Below are 17,337 nucleotides of genomic sequence, written 5' to 3'. Positions count from 1 at the left end.
AGGTTTGTATTGGTCTACACACACCAGTCTGTATCCTGCAGGTAAAACTGAACAGCCATAGAACCACATGCAAACACTCGTCTGCGTATGCTCATTTGCATATTCAGGCAACACCCAAGCAGCCCCGGAGCACCTACTGAACAAAGGCACCCATGGGAGACAGTGGGTTCATATCAGTGCAGAGCTTCTATCTGCTGTAAGCTATCTCATCAAAATAAATGAGAGATATCTGAGACACTTTGGCACAACATTTTATTATTTATTTACATGAGGAGATTGTGTTGTAGGAGGTTAAGCAATGGCCCAACAACCAGACGGTAAAACGCTAGAATTGGTGAATGTTTCTTTAAGTCATGTTACATCAAAACATATCATCAAAATTATTCTAATATGAATAATCCAAAGAAATAGTGTTTGCTTATTCTTGTAGCTTAAAAGTTGGGGGGTTCAATTGTGACATGGTGCCCTTGGGCAAGACACCTAACTTGGCGTTTAAACAGGCTCTTGAGTGTCTTTGCTTTGGTATTTCATGTTTCAAAACTTAAAACCATGGCTATTTTTTTAACAATAGACACCTTGTTTCTAGAGGTGCGTTCCAATACTAGGAATTGGGGTTAAGCCGCCATCTACTGGCAGTACAGGAAATTACTATTCGATGGGTAAGGTTAGCAACTTTTCTTGGCATGCTAACATAATTTAAAAACAGAGCAGGTGACCTCTGGACTTTTACCTGTGATGTCACAAAACTGAATTTCAAAATTACATGTTTTTATGAGGCTTAGAAGGAGTGGAATTACTAAACAAAAATACACCAAACAAGTGAAAATGATGTTGGATGAAATAAAAAACAAATAAAAGATGTGTTTGTGCTTACCTGTGGGAGTGAAGGTGAACGATGGAACTGTGGAGAGAGAGAGAGAGAGAGAGAGAGAGAAACAGTCACTAACTAGCACTTTATAATTTACAATTCATAAGACCTCATGACCCCTCCACCCCCCACCCCTCCTACTCTCCTCGCTCTATCCCCCCCAACCAAGTACATCTTTGATACGTGTTGTCCCAGCTGTCGATTCAAATCCCTGCTTGGGTCAGCCCTCACATCATCACCCCCACGCAATGCAGCGGGACAGTGGAGAGCGCAGTGGAGAGGGTCAGAGAGAAATTGACTCTTGTGAGCTTTAGGCCATGTTAGAACGTTGTTATTTGTTTCATTCACATGTTTGAGTAACTCTTTATTATTAGTTATCGGCTACATCTTGAAAGCTCAAAATGCTCTGTTCCACCTTGTGATGTCATGCAGTGGTAGTTTTCAAGTTAACAGCTCCTTTTACCTTTAGTTCAGTACGGATTGGCAATTCCAGGGCTGAAATTATCCAAATGATTCTAGTGAGCCTAAATATGCAGGCTTTGTGTGTTAAACATGTGTGAATGAAATAAAACAGAACTCCAGGTATGTCTGTCATGACGAAAGATTATTACAGAGATAAAAAATAATAATAATAATAATAGCGTAATATGGGTCCTTTATTAATTTATGTTTGCATAAGATATCAGACTAAAATAACACATGAGCTCACCACACCATTCCTTGTCTCCATATAAATACTTAGAGACACAGTGAATCGAATATTTCTTGACAATTACAACACTGAATTTGAAAGCACCAGACCTTTAGTCCTGTAGTGGGAGGAGGTCTGGTGCTTTCAAGAACATTTGGTAAAAACAAGCACTGCTCTCAGTCTAACAACAGCCCACACACTGTCTCCTAAACACAACAGCATTAAGTCTTCAAAGTACCTGCTGTGGCCCTAGCCCTGGCCCTGGACATGTGCGGCGGTCATGTTTGTTTTGGTTGATGAGGCCCCCGCAGGGATCAGCTAGCACGTCGCTATGCTAGTGCTGCAATGTGGGCTATTGTGCATTTAATGTATCATGTACAAGGAACTGTTTGAAACACTTTGACTTTGAGGAGATTGGCAAATAATAATATGCCTTTGAAGTGTTAAATTAAGTAGTTGTGTCAATAGAACTAAATCAGATCTGAACATGGTCTACACTAAACAAAGAATGATTTAAATCCAAATGAAACTGTCTACAAAACAAGATCACATGAAAAGATAAATAAAAAAATAAAAAAATAAATAAAAAAATGTAAATGAGATGTTACAGTTAAAGTTATACAGTACTCAAATTTAAAAAGGCAAATACTTCAAAATCAAAATTCAAAATTTGAAAGTAGAAATTTTTCCTTGTTCTGTGAAGTTAAAATCTCAATACTGCATTGGGGAAGAAACAAACTGTGTTTTTTCCCTGTGCTTTGCCAATGTTTTCCAAGAAGTATCTGCAAACTGGACTTTTCAGAGCTTTTGACCATATTCAAGTTGTTTCTTCTCCCTGACCACCTGAATTTGTATCTAGAGTGATTCATGTTGGAGTAATCTTTATACCTCCATCACTACCTGTACACGCTCACTGTTCTGTACTTACTTCCTTCTCCAGTTTTGTTTTCTTAATCAGTGATACTCGTGGGATTTGGCAGTGTTGAGCAGTCATTTTGGTACAAATCGAAAAAATGTTCTGCTCGCTAGTGTGATGTACAGCAATCCATAGGGGATGCCGACAACATTCGGTGTGTTTTGTAATGATATTTACGGCAACGTCAACTCCAATTGGGCACTGCGGTTTTCTAACATGGAGCAGCAGCACACTTATTTCATTTTAGATGAATATTGTGGTTTAAAATGTGCAAATTATAACATAATGGTCCACGGTGTCATAGATTATAACTACACACAGGCACAATAGGGCCAATTTAATAACTATGGCGTTAAACTCCTCAATCTCCATGCGGCCAATAGGTGACTTCACAAGGCCATGTTATAGTTCAAATCTGTGGAAAGGCAAGCCCACCATCAGTAAAAATTCAAGGTTTTCAAGTTAGGTTTTATCAATAGAAAAAGGCAATATGGTCTCTGAGAGTTGTAAAATGTGCTAATAAACTTGTAGTGAATAATTAGGGTGTTCTGAATGCATAGGGTAGGTGAGGAATAACTCTGGACTACTGCAAACTGTTTTAAATGAACTAGTTTTGTTTTACACAATTTTAAGACAGTAAAATCAGGTACAGTGACTTTAAGTCCTCTGACAATTGCTACATTCTCTCCTCTCGTGTGTACTCACCAAATTCCTAAGTCAATTCCCTCTATCTCATAATGACTCCACCTCACAGCACATGGATTTTCAAGACTTATCTCTGACCGCATTCCACTACCATCTGATCAAGCCTGATGCCCTCCCAGTGACAGCTTGGGATTAGCGTTACCCAAAGCTAAATCCCTGTATTGTAGAGCAGTGCTGTACAGGTAAAGCTGTGAGGAGGCAGCTGTAGAGCCCGGGGCCAGTGTAAGAGGGGGAGAGAGCCCACATAAAGATAGCTGCCCAAAAAGAGTTTAAAGAGAGGGTATTATGCAAATAGATTTTTTGGAGCTTTCTACTATGTTATTTTTTAAATAAAATTGGTCTCTCTTCAAAAACATGCCTGAAGAGGTTTTAGATTTCATTCATGCATGTAATCTAGCAATTTCTTCTATTTGAACCCTCCTTATGCTTAGCAGTAAAACCCAAAGCTCCGCCCACTCATGCTCCCACACGACAATTCTTCATAAAAATACAAAAACATGAAGCAAAACTGTACACAGCGTCATCTGACAACATCAACATCTGAAAGGGAAGTGGCTTAGCATAGAGAGCAAGGGGACAGGGGACTTGTGTTAGCAATTAATATTCCACAGAAGTAAAATACCCCCTCTTTAATATGCCCCCTTTAAATTTTATATGATTTTAACAAACACAGTATCACAGGTGGGTGGGATGGAAAAAAATTACTAGAAGTAATATAAGTGTAGTAGAACCACAGATAGTGGTTCATGGAAATACTCAAGTAAGAGTAAACAGGTGTGTGTTGTATAGTACTATTACAGTAGTATAGAAGATATTGTATTGACCTTATTTGACCCCGCCACTTTTGCTGTAAATGTGACTAAACCGTGCTTTTTTTTGTGCTGGCAATTCCAGTTAAGCAAAAATCCAATTCATTTAAATGGAGAATTTGGGAAAAAGTTTTGGAGCTAAAATCTGATATAAAGTAGTGTTGTGCCAAATGTTCTATGTTCATGTGACCAACAAGTCAACACTGATTCTCTGGAGGCTTTAAAACACCTCTGTAGAACTGATTTACTATCAAGATCAGCCCCATGTAAAATAATACAACCCTAATAATAATAATAATAATAATAATAATAATAATAATAATAATACATTTTATTTGTTAGGCGCCTTTCAAGGCTCTCAAGGTCGCCGTACATACATACATACACAATACAAATTGAACAATGTAAAATGATTAAAAATACATTTAAAAACAAATATAGATTAAAAGACAGAGCAGTTATGGTCAGAGTGGTCAGGGTGAGAAGACCTTTCTAAACAGATGAGTTTTGAGTTTAGATTTGAAGTGTGGGAGTGAGTGTGTGTTGCGGAGGTCATGGGGGAGGGAGTTCCAGAGCTGGGGAGCAGAGCAACTGAAGGCTCTGCTCCCCATAGTGACAAGACGGGCAGGAGGGACAGTGAGGTGCAGGGAAGAGGAGGAGTGGAGGGAGCGGGCAGGTGTGGAGATGTGAATGAGGTCAGACAGGTATGGAGGGGCCAGGTTGTGGAGAGCTTTGTATGTGAGGAGTATGATTTTGTAGTGTATGCGGTGCGTGATGGGGAGCCAGTGGAGCTGTTGCAGGACAGGTGTGATGTGGTGATGGGAGGGTGTGTGTGTGATAATGCGGGCAGCTGAGTTTTGGACCAGTTGGAGTTTATGGAGTGATTTCTGTGGGAGTCCGAACAGAAGAGAATTGCAGTAGTCAATACGGGAAGTGACCAGGCTATGGATGAGGATGGCGGTGGTGTGTGGGGTGAGTGAGGGACGGAGGCGGTGGATGTTTCTGATGTGGTAATGACAATTGAGGTGCCCATAGCAGCTTCCGGAATAAGGTGTAACTTCTAGTGGGAATGGAGGCGAATGGGGCAACAGTATTTCTACCATGGAGGAAGCTCAAGTACAGTCACGAGCTTGAAGTTTGTGGTTTCTAGCACAGCCTTGATACAGACATTTTGTGAGAAGGCAGCCTTATTTCTCTCCCGGCGCAGTCAGACGGGAGGTGCTAAGAGCGTTCTACACAAACTGAGACATAGTGACAGGATGATGAGAAGAAACAAATGCCTCACAGCTCTCTCACTCCTCCACTATAATACAGCTACACAGCATACAAGTTCTTCTCTCAAGCAGAAAACAGTCTGTTCCACCTTGTGATGTCATGGGGTAACACAGGAAGTGCTCCACTGTATTTTCAAAGTCCATACACCTTCACTAGAATCATTTGGATTATTTCAGACCTGGAATTGCCAATCTCTACTGAACTAAAGGTAAAATTAGCTGTTAACTAAAACTACTACTTTATGACATCACAAGGTGGAACACAGCATTTAGAGCTTTGGTGATATAGACAGACTAATAATAAAGGGTTACTCGGATGTGTGTGAATGAAACAAAACACAACTCCAGGTATGTTTCTGAGAAGATAAAAACAGTATAACATGGCTTACAATTCACAAGAGTAGGTTTCGTGTAGTATAGCACCTTTAAAAAGTATGCCTTTGCTTTCATCCTGGTTTATTTGCCCATGGTTTAGAACTGGGTGGTTATGGTTTAGTACTTCTTTTGACCTGTTTTATTCTTTGTTTAGTTCTTCTTGTTCAGTACCAGTTTAGACACCCAGTTAAGCCCTGGTTTAATCCTGGTTTAACCCTGGTACAGTCCTGGATTCGTCGCGTACCTTTACGTATGCCTGCGTAGCTAGTGGACAGACCACTCCTCTTCTTGCGGTGTCGGTAGAGCCAGATGCTGAAGACCATGAGGATGATCCAGCAGGCCGCACCAATGCCCGCAATGAACGCCGGCTGCTTCACCACATCGGAGATCTGCTGCGACAGTGGGTTACCGCCGTTCACCCCCTCCGTCATCCGACCAGAGGAGTCTACGAGGAAGGACATAAGAGGAGAGAGAGATGGTTCAGAGGTATGCTTTTACAGTAGTGTTGTGACCATACTAAAATTTCAAACTCGATTTCAATACTAAGGAATACACTTGATATGAATACCACGATGATAATAAAAAACACTCTTTCTTCAGACAATATAATGTGATTTTCAAGATTAAAGAGGGAGCATTTCATTTCTATGGGGTATGAACAGTGACCCGTAACATGTTTAGATCACCGTGTTACTTTTTATTGTTTTGAAAATGCTATGCAATGTAGGAACATGTTTTATAAGATTCACTTTCATTTTGACACTCTCTCCCCTCCCTTTGCTCTCCACACTAAGTCAGCCCCCCTTCAGAGTGCAATACAATACAGTGTGTACCCCACCAGTGAAACTACTGCACATCACATCAGGTTTGTCAAGTTGCTCTGTACAGATTTGTATCATGTTTTTGTATATTTCTGGAGAATTATTGTGTAGGAGCATGGGTGACGTAGATTTGTGAGCGGAGCATTGTACAAAATCTTATAGCTAACTGTAAGGAGGGGTTGAATAGAGCCCAAGAAAGATCACTAAATTACTCAAACATGCAAGGATGACATCTAAAACCTCTTCAGGCATGTTTTTTGATGAGGGAACAATGTCATAACATGGGAGAAAGCTAAAAAAAAATCTATTTTGCAATCTTAGTACTTTCTATTATTTTTCCATTTGTGGCCTTATATCTGTGTAATCCCTCAATGGTCCAGGTAAGTTCCATAGAGGTCCATGGGTGTGTACTAGTCTATGTAGTCTTATACTTGTTTTGATACAGTTCAAGATCATTCTAAAGCTATTCAGGAAAGGTTTGTTTCTGTCTTGTGAATGGGACTATTTTTAGTATCAATACCTGTCAAACATTAGTATGAGAATCCCTTCTAGAACTTTTTTGTCTTTGGTAAATCTTTCAAAATATAGTACAATTCCAAGGACAAGATTGTTTTACCAGAACAAATTGCAGTTATATACTTGGGGCTCACAACTATCACATACTACAAATTTAAAACATCTTTATATAATTTTACCAATTAGTTTGAACACTATCTCATTTTTTCCCCCATTGCATTTTCCATTGGCTCTTAAAAGTACATCACTAGCCACAGCTGACCAGTGATGAACTGGCAAAGAAGTGGCTGCTGATCTGACCCAACAGTCACCACTCACCCACAACAGCACCATCATACTTTGTCCTGGTGGGTAAAGTGCCTTGCCCAAGGACCTAACAACAGCATGATCAGATTACATAATGAACATCTTGCATCATCATAAACGTAATCTTAGTAGGTTAGCGTGAGACGGCTGTGCACTGTGATTGACAATTTTTTCTTTTAATTTTGATTCAAACACAGTCATTGAACACAGTCATTTCCCCAAAAGTCCCATTCAGTCAAATTTATAAAATTTGCTGGTTATCCCGGCAATGTTTACAGTACTTAATCCCTCCGTTGCTGTGTAAGTGTTGAAAGGGTAGGCAGGTTGGGTCTTGAACGCGTTAGCTTGGGTTACAAAAGTACCTGTGTAATTGTGTGGACTTGGCGTAGGCTCAGTGAAATGAAAAGGCCGGTGGATTTATGCCATGATGATTTGTCAGTTCATTTTGTGCGTAATCGTCTCCTCAGGCAGGAACATTCAAAGCTACATTAGCACAATGCAACAATGAGTGTTTGTGTAAGCTACTGGGAACAGTTTAAAGGCGCTCTACCTGATTACTATCGTCTTAAAAACAAGAAAAACAGAACTGATTGAGTTTACACAGTTTCCAGTGATCCAAAGGTATTCCTCCTTTCAGAGACCAGAGTGGAGTTTTGCCATGACTGTAATGGTAACAACAACTAGCATACTAACCGTGCACTTCCTGCTTATTGGGCAATAAAGCACTTTGTAATTAGATGCAGAGAGCACTCAGTGAACTTATTTTGACCTCAAGAGCACCTTGTACAATAAATCTGTACTGCAAGACACATTTTATAAAAAAAAGCACGTACAGGACCTTTAAGTTACATTATATAACTAACTATAACTATACATCACAAAATAAATGGTTATAAGGTCTATAATGATGTACAAATTACACATGTTCAGAAACGCATTTATTTTAAATAAAAGTATAAGTCTTGTGGTCATTAGTTACCACAGAGCTGATTAGCCCCGAGCTTTCAAACTTTTAAATTCACTTTCTACATACAAAGTGAATTCAATAAACAAGAACATTAGAATTTTATGCCAGATGCCCAATTTTACAACAAGCAGCTACATTACTGTATCTGGAGTGGGTGATGGAAGTGTCTTGGCCGTGGACACAATGCTGACTTCTGATCAAAGAGTTAACACTATTTACTATATTTCCAATTACAGTGGTCCCTCGCTATATCATGGTTCACCTTTCGCGGTCTCACTGATTCACAGATTTTTTTTAGTGCAATTTTATATGCTTTTTTTTTTTTACAGTGTATGAATGCGCATTGTATTCATCATCTTGATTGGCTAAAGGACTATAGACCATTGTTAATCAGTCTCTTCCGTGCTGTGTCTCCTGTAGAGTACAGAATGCGTTCAGCCAAATCTACATAAATATTCGATCGACACTGCAGGATAAAGAGGCACAGTCAGAGGAACTATGAAATATGCGTGAGTCACTATTAATTAATTAAACAAGAGAGAAATGGGAGAAAATGTTAATGCCTGTCTGAGTGTAAAAAGTGTATAAAGTGTGTGGTGAGGGGTTTTGCAACATATATAATAATTGCAAAAAATAAAGCTGACAACTTTGCGGATTTTGCCTGTTGCAGGTTAATTTTAGAACGTAACCCCCGCAATAAACAAGGAACCACTGTATTTAAAACCAGACGTTGCACTTTTGTCTGAATCTTTTAGTCTTATAGATTCATAAAAAAGCTAAACCAAACTCTGGCATTTTGTTTAATTTTATAATTTAATTTCATTGTTTTAAACTTACACTTTACAAGAGCTTGACTTTTATATTTCTCATTTATTTTAATTCTATTTTAAAGTTGTTTTTTTGCTATAGGTCTATCATGTAACATCATTTAGTTTAAACTTGTTAGTTCATGTTAGTTTAAACTTGAAAAAAGCATGGGGAAAAAAAGTCCTCCTCATTTTGCGATGTGGTACATACCAAGTTGGAAGTACGTGATCTCACTCTTGACCCCTGGCCCCGCTCCAGTGCTGGCTGCCACCTCCACGCTGTAACGCACCCCAGTGGCCAGACCGGGAATGAGCACGGACAGCGTGGACCCGTCGACTGTGCGGTTTATGTGATAGCGGCTCTCATTTCCCAAGCACCAGATCTGAAAACACAAAACTCGTCACAAATCGGTCAAAAAGATGCATATATTTATACATAGAAAACAGGATGTAAATTCAGGCAGGAGCAGGATTTCTTCACTGTCTGTCACTGTTAGCCAATCACAGCCTGCGTCCTTTACCACACAACCAATCAGCTTTCACTATATTCGGGTAATTGTACTCTCTCTCTCCCCTAGCATTTCAGTTACAACCCTACTCAGACCCATCTTCACCACAGCAGCAAAATCAGCCTCCTCAGCCTCTCCATCTCCTCTTCACTGCCCCAACCTGTGTCTGGGTCTATTAAATCCACCATTTTGGCTCTTAATTAAATCACTAACAGCTAAACTTCAGGATGTAAGTGGTGCAGTTGATCAGTTAAAGTAATTAAAAGTAATAATAATAAGTAATAACAACATATACTCCTTTTTTCTCTTGCAAGTAATTTCAACCTGGGATATTATTACCAAAAATCTAATGAGACTTTTGGTAACTTTTAGTTATAAAGTTTGTTGAGGGTCCCATATCACGCTGCTTTCTGACCTGTCCTAATATGTTTCCTCATAAACAAACCTGGAGTTTGTGTTTTCTTTCATTCACACACGTTTAACACACAAACCGTGCATTGTTCTTCTCTCAAACTGACAGCACTATGATGAAAACTTGTGATGTCCTGTGATAATACAGGAAGTGCTTCACTGCGTTTTTAAACTTCATAAACCTTCACTAGAATCATTTGGATGATTTCAGCTGTGGAATTGCCAATCTCAACTGAACTTTAAGTAAAATGTTGCTGTTAACTTGAAAACTACCACTTCATGACATCACAAGGTGGAACAGAGCATTTTGAACTTTGGAGATGTAGACAGACTAATAATAAAGGGTTACTCAAACATGTGTGAATGAAACAAAACACAACTACAGATATGTTTTTGAGGACGTAATAGCATTATGACATGGCTTAAAGCTCACAAGAGTTAATTTTGTGTTATATAGGACATTTTTGGCCCACACTATAGCAAATATCTGTTGCTAACTTTACAGACAGCTTATGCCTAGCCAAACTTTAACCATACTCAAGCTACAAAAAAATCCCCCCCTTTTTTTTTCTTCTGACCTCAAAATGATCCCACAATTCAATTACCCACAAACTAACCAAGATAAAAAAAAATCTCATTCCAAAACACCATACACTGAGCTATAGGTGTAATACCATTACCACTACCAGTAAATCCAGTCTTCCATCTCCCCTTTACAGCCCTCCATAACACAGAATAGCCATTGTGCTAATACCTACAGACATATACGCCATTCTACCATATACTTTTTCTTTTACTACCCTTGTTCAAAATAGCACCAGTGTTAGCCAGTGTAGCCATAACATGTGTCAAAGCAGCTCCTATACCAATGAAAACCAATGACCAGGCGGATAACCCAATCCACAGCCTCCTACAGACCCCCAGAGTGGAGCTATTGCAACCATTCCTGCCCCCGCATAGAATGGACCAAATACAGGCTTGAAATGTACCGGGAGAACATGGGATGGGAATTGGTTGGTAATGTAATACAAAATAAGATGGGATTTATCAGCTATAGATATTGGTGGAAAACATTTTTATTGCACAAGTAACTAATCAAAATGCCTAACCTGTTTGAACTTGATTTGACAGGTAAAAATAAACAACCGATTCAAAGTCAGATAAATAAAAATAAAGACTACACCTTGTACTCAAAATTAGCATTAGCATTAGCTTTCAGACACAAACATCTCTCTTTCGAAACACAAAAGTGTCTCTGGTGAAGTATTAATTTTATGTGTGTAATGTTTAGCATTTTGCCAGTGACATCCACCCGCAGGTCCTGTCCTCTGTCTGACCATGATCCCCTAACCTCTGATCCCTAACCCACCTTTAAATATTTATTAACTTTGGTGTGACTTTACAAAAGTCTCATAGAGAGAAAACTGGACAGGAAGTAGAGACACTAAGAGTAAGGTTGCCGGGTGCCATTGTGGACAGAGCGTACTTTTTACTAGTATTTCACTTATGGAAAATTTTTTATTAATTTTAGATGTATTTATTTATTAAATGAATCAATTTCAGTTGCTGTGGCATTAAAAATAAATACAAATAATCTTTTTGCTATGCATGTACTTTAAAGGGCCCATATTACTCTATTTTCTGTTCCATTGTTTCTTCATCACAAACAGACCTGGAGTTGTGTTTTGCTTCATTCACACATTTTTAATACACAAAGTCAGCATATTCAGGCTGATTTCTACTCTCAAACAGAAAACACTCTGTCCCACATTGTGATGTCATGTGGTAATAAAGGATGTGCTCCACTGTGTTTTTAAACTCCATACACCTTCACTATAATCATTTGGATGATTTCAACCCTGGAATTGCTAAACTCTACTGAACTAAAGGTAAATGGTAGCTGGTAAATTGAAAACTACCACCAAGCCTATGAGAGTCCACTTCACATAATATAGAACCTTTAAAAGCTCAAGGTTATGGGGAATTACTGGTTTAAAAAGCATGAAATGAATCCAGTAGCACACAGCTTTACCTGTGAAATCACCATAATAAGCTAGGTTTTCCACAGATTTGGCCAAATTGGAAAGCAGTATAGTTGACTTTTAGGAGTTTAGCAAAAGTAGGCATTAAAAGTCCCATTTTGCACACAAGTGATATAAATATGAAAAGTTTGTATATTAAACATGTGTGAATGAAACAAAACACAACTCCAGGTATGTTTGTAATGAGGAAACATTAGAACAGAGATCAGAGAATAGCCTAATATGGGATCTTTAAATAACATGAGAATGGCAGAATTTATTTAGTAATAGTAGTAATAGCATATTTGAGTAATTATGGGATGTGCTGCTTCACTTATTGCTGACATTTAATGATATTCTGTTGGTGTGTTTTCATGTTCTATGTGGAATCCGCATGAGAGATAACAAGGAACACTGGAACATCTTACAGTGCCGAGCATGTGCTGTAATCCTGCACAAAATGCTAATCGCAATAATTACTGACACCACCAGATGGCACACTTCTCACACACTTCCCGTTAACCCCCTGGATGTTCTTCTCATTCACCTCTCTCTCTCTCACTTATACTTTCTCTCTCCTCACAGCTGTCTGACAAGGAACACAAAGGTGAATTTGGTGCATTATCCCTGGAGTCTCTTCTCTCTCCCTCCCCGTCCGCCATCCCCCTCTCTCTCTCTCTCTCACACTCTCTCCCTCCTATTCCCCATCCTCTCTCTCTTTTTCTGCTCCACTCCTCTCCCTCCTCCTCCCCATTCTCTCTCTCTCACTGTAACTTTTTATCTTGCTCCCCCTCCCCTCTCACTTCCTCCCTTCCTCTTGCCTCTCCGTTATTCTGCCCCTCCTCTATCTTCCTCCTTTCTCTCTTTTATCTCCCCTCTAACTTTTCCCTTTCTCCTCCTAATATTATCCCTCTCGCTTTAACTCTTTCTCCCCATTTTCTCCCTCATATCCCTCTCCCTTGCTCCTTCTACCCCATTGTCTTTCTGCCTCCCTCTATCTCTGTATCCCACTCCTCTCTCTCCGTTTTCTCCTCCCCTCTTCTTCCCCTCCTTTTTCTCCCCTTCCTCTCTTTCTCCATCTCCTCTACTATACTTCTTGCTGTTCTTCCCCTCCTCTCTCTCCCTCTGCCCTGTTCTCTTTCTCCTCCTCCTTACTCTTTCTGTTCTGTCCCTCCTTTTCTCTTCCTCCCATCTACCCCTCCCTCCATGTTTACCTTGTACTCCTGGACCAGCCCGTTCCTCTCGTCTTCCGGAGGCGGTTGCCAGGAGACCAGGATGGCTGTCCCGTTGTCTCCGCTCTCTGTTACCGTGACGTCGCGGGGTGGGGCGCTGGGGGCTGGGACAAAAGAACAGAACACCTTTAAAACTGGCACATTTACGCCTGATTCCAGAGAGTTCTTATTTTATTTAGCTGCAAAACATTCTGTCTGTACAAAAGGTTACACAATATTATATTAGAATACTGCAGTGAAAAAACAGAAAAGAAATGACATTAAATAAATTAAAAACATAATAATAACAATAATAAAAAATAAGATAAGATAACCTTTATATGTCCCACAGTGGGGAAATCCCAGTGTTGCAACACAGTTTAAGAACAGCAAGTGAATAGAAATAGGCTCTCAAAAACATATAAAGACACATGTAGCATATTTAAATGTACATCTAATACATTAGATTGAGATTCCTACTTCTCTCTTGACTTGACGATTGAACCTTTATATTTTATTATTATGAATAAAGTATGATGAAATAAAACTTAAAACAAGAGCAGTCAATATTTCCGCTCTGAGCTGACACATGATCCCCACACATGATCTTAACACATGACCCTCACACATGTTATTACACATGATCATCACACGTTATTATTACACATGATCCTCACACATATTTTTATTACACATGATCCTCACACATGTTATTACACATGATCCTCACATGTTATTATTACACATGATTCTGGCATATTATCTTCACACATATTATTACTATTTAATACATTGCCACACACTTTATTTATTAATTATTTTTTTATGTTTTCATCTTTCCACTTTTGTCTACACTGGATACCCTTCCTGTAACACCAACCGCACAACATTGTACCTGGTATTTTGCCCAGGGACACAACAATAGTATATTCTTCAACCAAGATTTGAACCAGCAACCCTATCAAAATAATGTGAAGTAAATAAATCCAAACAAGCCAACACTGCTGTCCAGATTAACATTAAAAACATTAATTAACATTAACATTCAAAATTCAAATCATTTCAGTTCTGTAGATTGTACATTATACACATATGTATGTTTTTTACAGTGTAGCCCCCCCCCCCCCCCCCTCCTCTGTCAAACTGTGCTCTTTATCTCTCCGTGAGTCTGGACCGCGATACAGAACAAAGCGCTAACGGATAATTAGGACGCTTTCATATCAGACAGTCGTTTTGAAATATCCTGTGTGAAAAACAGAAAGTGTATGCGCACTCCATTTGCACAGCGGGAACTGTGGAGGATTCTGGAAACAGTACAAAACATTTACAAATGTGGTAGAAAACCCATGGATAATTAATATGTTTTCAATTCACGATTTTGTTTTGAATTTAGAATGAGTCAGTGGAATTTCAGTTTGAGCATAAACTGTAAAGAGGAGGGAGAGTTAGAATAAGTGACATTAATATCAGATTCAGAATCAAAATCCTTTTATTGCCATTGTTTGTGAACACAGTTCACAAACTAGGAACTTATTTTGGTGATAAAGTGCAACATAAAAACATAAAAACACACTGAATAAATACAAATACAAATAAGGGCATGCACGAAGTAAAAAAAAAAATGCTTAAAAATCAAATAAAATACTTCAAGGTAGAAAATATATACAACAGCAGCATCAGAACAACAGTGCAAACATGACTTATTAAAGTGGCCAGTGTTATCACCTTCTCAGCAGAGCGCACAATGCGCTGCAGTCTCTGTCTGTCCCTGGCAGTGGCCCCAGCGAACCACACAGTGATGGAGGAGGTGAGGATGGACTCAATGATGGCCGTGTAAAACTGCACCATCATCTGGACTGGCAGCTTGCGTTTCCTCAGCTGCCGCAGGTGGAACATCCTGTGATGGGCTTTCTTGATGAGGGAGCTGATGGTTGGCTCCCACTTGAGATCCTGGGTGATGCAGGTGCCCAGGAAGCGGAAAGAGTCCACAGTGGTGATGGGGAGTTCGTCAGGGTGAGGGGAGGCAGGGGGGCTGTGACTTTCCTGAAGTCCACAATCATCTCCACTGTCTTCTGGGCGTTAAGCTCCAGGTTGTTGCTGCTGCACCAGGACACCAGCCGGTCCACCTCCCTCCTGTAGGCAGACTCATCGCCATCCAAGATGAGTCCAATAAGGGTGGTGTCATCCGCAAACTTAACCAGTTTGACGGAGTCGTGGCTGGAGGTGCAGCAGTTGGTGTACAGAGAGAAGAGCAGGGGAGAAAGTACACAGCCCTGTGGAGATCCTGTGCTGATAGTCCGAGTGTCCGAGACATTCTTCCCCAGCCGTACGCGCTGCCTCCTGTCCGTCAGGAAGTCAGTGATCCACCTGCAGGTGGAGTCAGGCACGTTGAGCTGAGCGAGCTTGTCCTGGAGCAGAGCAGGGAGGATGGTGTTGAACGCAGAGCTGAAGTCCACAAACAGGATCCTGGCGTAGGTTCCCGGGGAGTCCAGATGCTGGAGGATGAAGTGAAGGGCCAGGTTAATGGCGTCGTCTACAGAACGATTGGCTCTGTAGGCAAACTGCAGAGGGTCCAGGACGGGGGAGGTGAAGGACTTGAGGTGGTGCAGGACCAGGCTCTCAAATGACTTCATGACTACAGACGTCAGCGCCACAGGTCTGTAGTCATTAAGTCCAGTGATCCTGGGCTTCTTGGGGACAGGCATGATGGTGGACAGCTTGAAGCAGGCTGGGACGTGACATGACTCGAGGGAGGTGTTAAAAATGTCCATGAAGACAGGAGCCAGTTCCTCAGCACAGTGGTGGAAGGAGAGACACCGTCTGGGCCCGCGGCCTTACGGGTATTCTGCTTCCTGAAAAGCTTAGTCACGTCCTGCTCCACAACTGTGAGGGCAGTGCGGGAGGAGGGGGGGTCCAAGGTGGGTTTGGAGGTAATGTCCATGATGGTGAGAGGGGAGGGGGAGGGGTGTGAAACTCGCATAAAAGCTGTTTAACTTTTCTGCTAGTTGTTTTCTTGTCCACGGCGGGAGGGGCTTTGGGCCTGTAGTTGGTGATTTGCCTAAGCCCTCTCCAGACTGAAGCAGAGTCGTTGGTGGAGAAGTGCTGCTCCAGACGTGTATTGTACTTTGCTTTAGCCTTTTCCACCTCTTTGCTAAAAGCATACTTGCAACACCTGTAGCCTTCACGATCTGACCTGAAAGCCTCTCCTTTTCCCTCCTCAGATGTCTCAGTCTGGGTGTGAACCAGGTTTTGTCATTGTAGAGAGTTGGCCCGTACGGGGATTGAACCCATGACCTTGGCTTTATCAGCACCACGCTCTAACCAACTGAGCTAACCAGCCGTCCACCTGAGCTAACCGGCCGTAGTTGGTAATAGTAGCTGTAGTCGCCATAGCAGTAGTAGTAATAGTAGTAATTGTAATAGCAGTAGTACTGGCAACCCAAATGAGAGCGTCATGTGGATCATCTTGAACCCAAACACAAAATTATAATATAAACAACTTGTCCATCATGTCCAATGTTTTTGTAGCTAAGAAAAAATCAGCATTTGAAAACTTATATTTGGTTGAACATGTTTACTTCATATCAGGGGACACAAACGGGTCACGTTTATGTGATTTCGTTTTCAATTTCTTACATACAGCTCCTTTAAAATCCTTGCTCACATTTTAGATTTAGTTGTTCATAAAAAATCATCGCCACAAATTAGTTTCTGAAATGGAAAAACTCTGGACATTTTTGATATTCTGAGCACATCATTATATTTTATACATTACATATGGCTCTTTAACGACTTCCTGACTTCCTAACATTTATCCAGACAGCCCCAGCACCACGCCCAATGAGGCACGGACCCACAGAGCCCTGCAAAACCACCCAAGACTTATGATTATTCCTCTGTTTCATTATTTATCTGAAGGGAAGCACTTGAGAGTTTTTCTACCGTGGACCACTCCTGGAAAAACGACCAGCTTAGGGTGAGAACATTTAGTGGCACTGGTATGTTTTAAAAGTTGCTGATCCAAACATAATATGTGTTTCTGTGGTTCAGATGGGCAAACACAATGATATTGTTGGTTAAAAAATATATACAATAAATTATTATAAATTATATAAATAATAACATAACAAA

At 40.4% G+C, this 17,337-nt stretch overlaps 1 protein-coding gene and 1 non-coding gene across 3 annotated transcripts in view; both read right to left on the bottom strand.

Moving 5' to 3' along the window:
• The window catches only part of robo1 (roundabout, axon guidance receptor, homolog 1 (Drosophila)), a 315,801-nt gene that overhangs the window by 33,887 nt on the left and 264,577 nt on the right, over positions 1–17,337 (bottom strand). For both annotated transcript variants that reach the window (XM_055226042.1, XM_055226043.1), the window contains exons 15-18: positions 13,210–13,331; positions 9,266–9,437; positions 5,883–6,083; positions 875–901 (exon numbers count right to left, since the gene is read on the bottom strand). In XM_055226042.1, the coding sequence (XP_055082017.1) occupies positions 875–901; positions 5,883–6,083; positions 9,266–9,437; positions 13,210–13,331 (522 nt within the window). The remainder of the gene's footprint in view (positions 1–874; positions 902–5,882; positions 6,084–9,265; positions 9,438–13,209; positions 13,332–17,337) is intronic.
• trnai-gau (transfer RNA isoleucine (anticodon GAU)) lies at positions 16,473–16,546 on the bottom strand. Its single transcript has one exon. It is a non-coding gene; the product is annotated as a tRNA-Ile (tRNA).

This window comes from Periophthalmus magnuspinnatus, chromosome 13, assembly GCF_009829125.3.
Source record: "Periophthalmus magnuspinnatus isolate fPerMag1 chromosome 13, fPerMag1.2.pri, whole genome shotgun sequence".
Lineage (NCBI taxonomy): Eukaryota > Metazoa > Chordata > Actinopteri > Gobiiformes > Gobiidae > Periophthalmus > Periophthalmus magnuspinnatus.
This window is presented reverse-complemented; position numbering and strand designations above follow the sequence as displayed.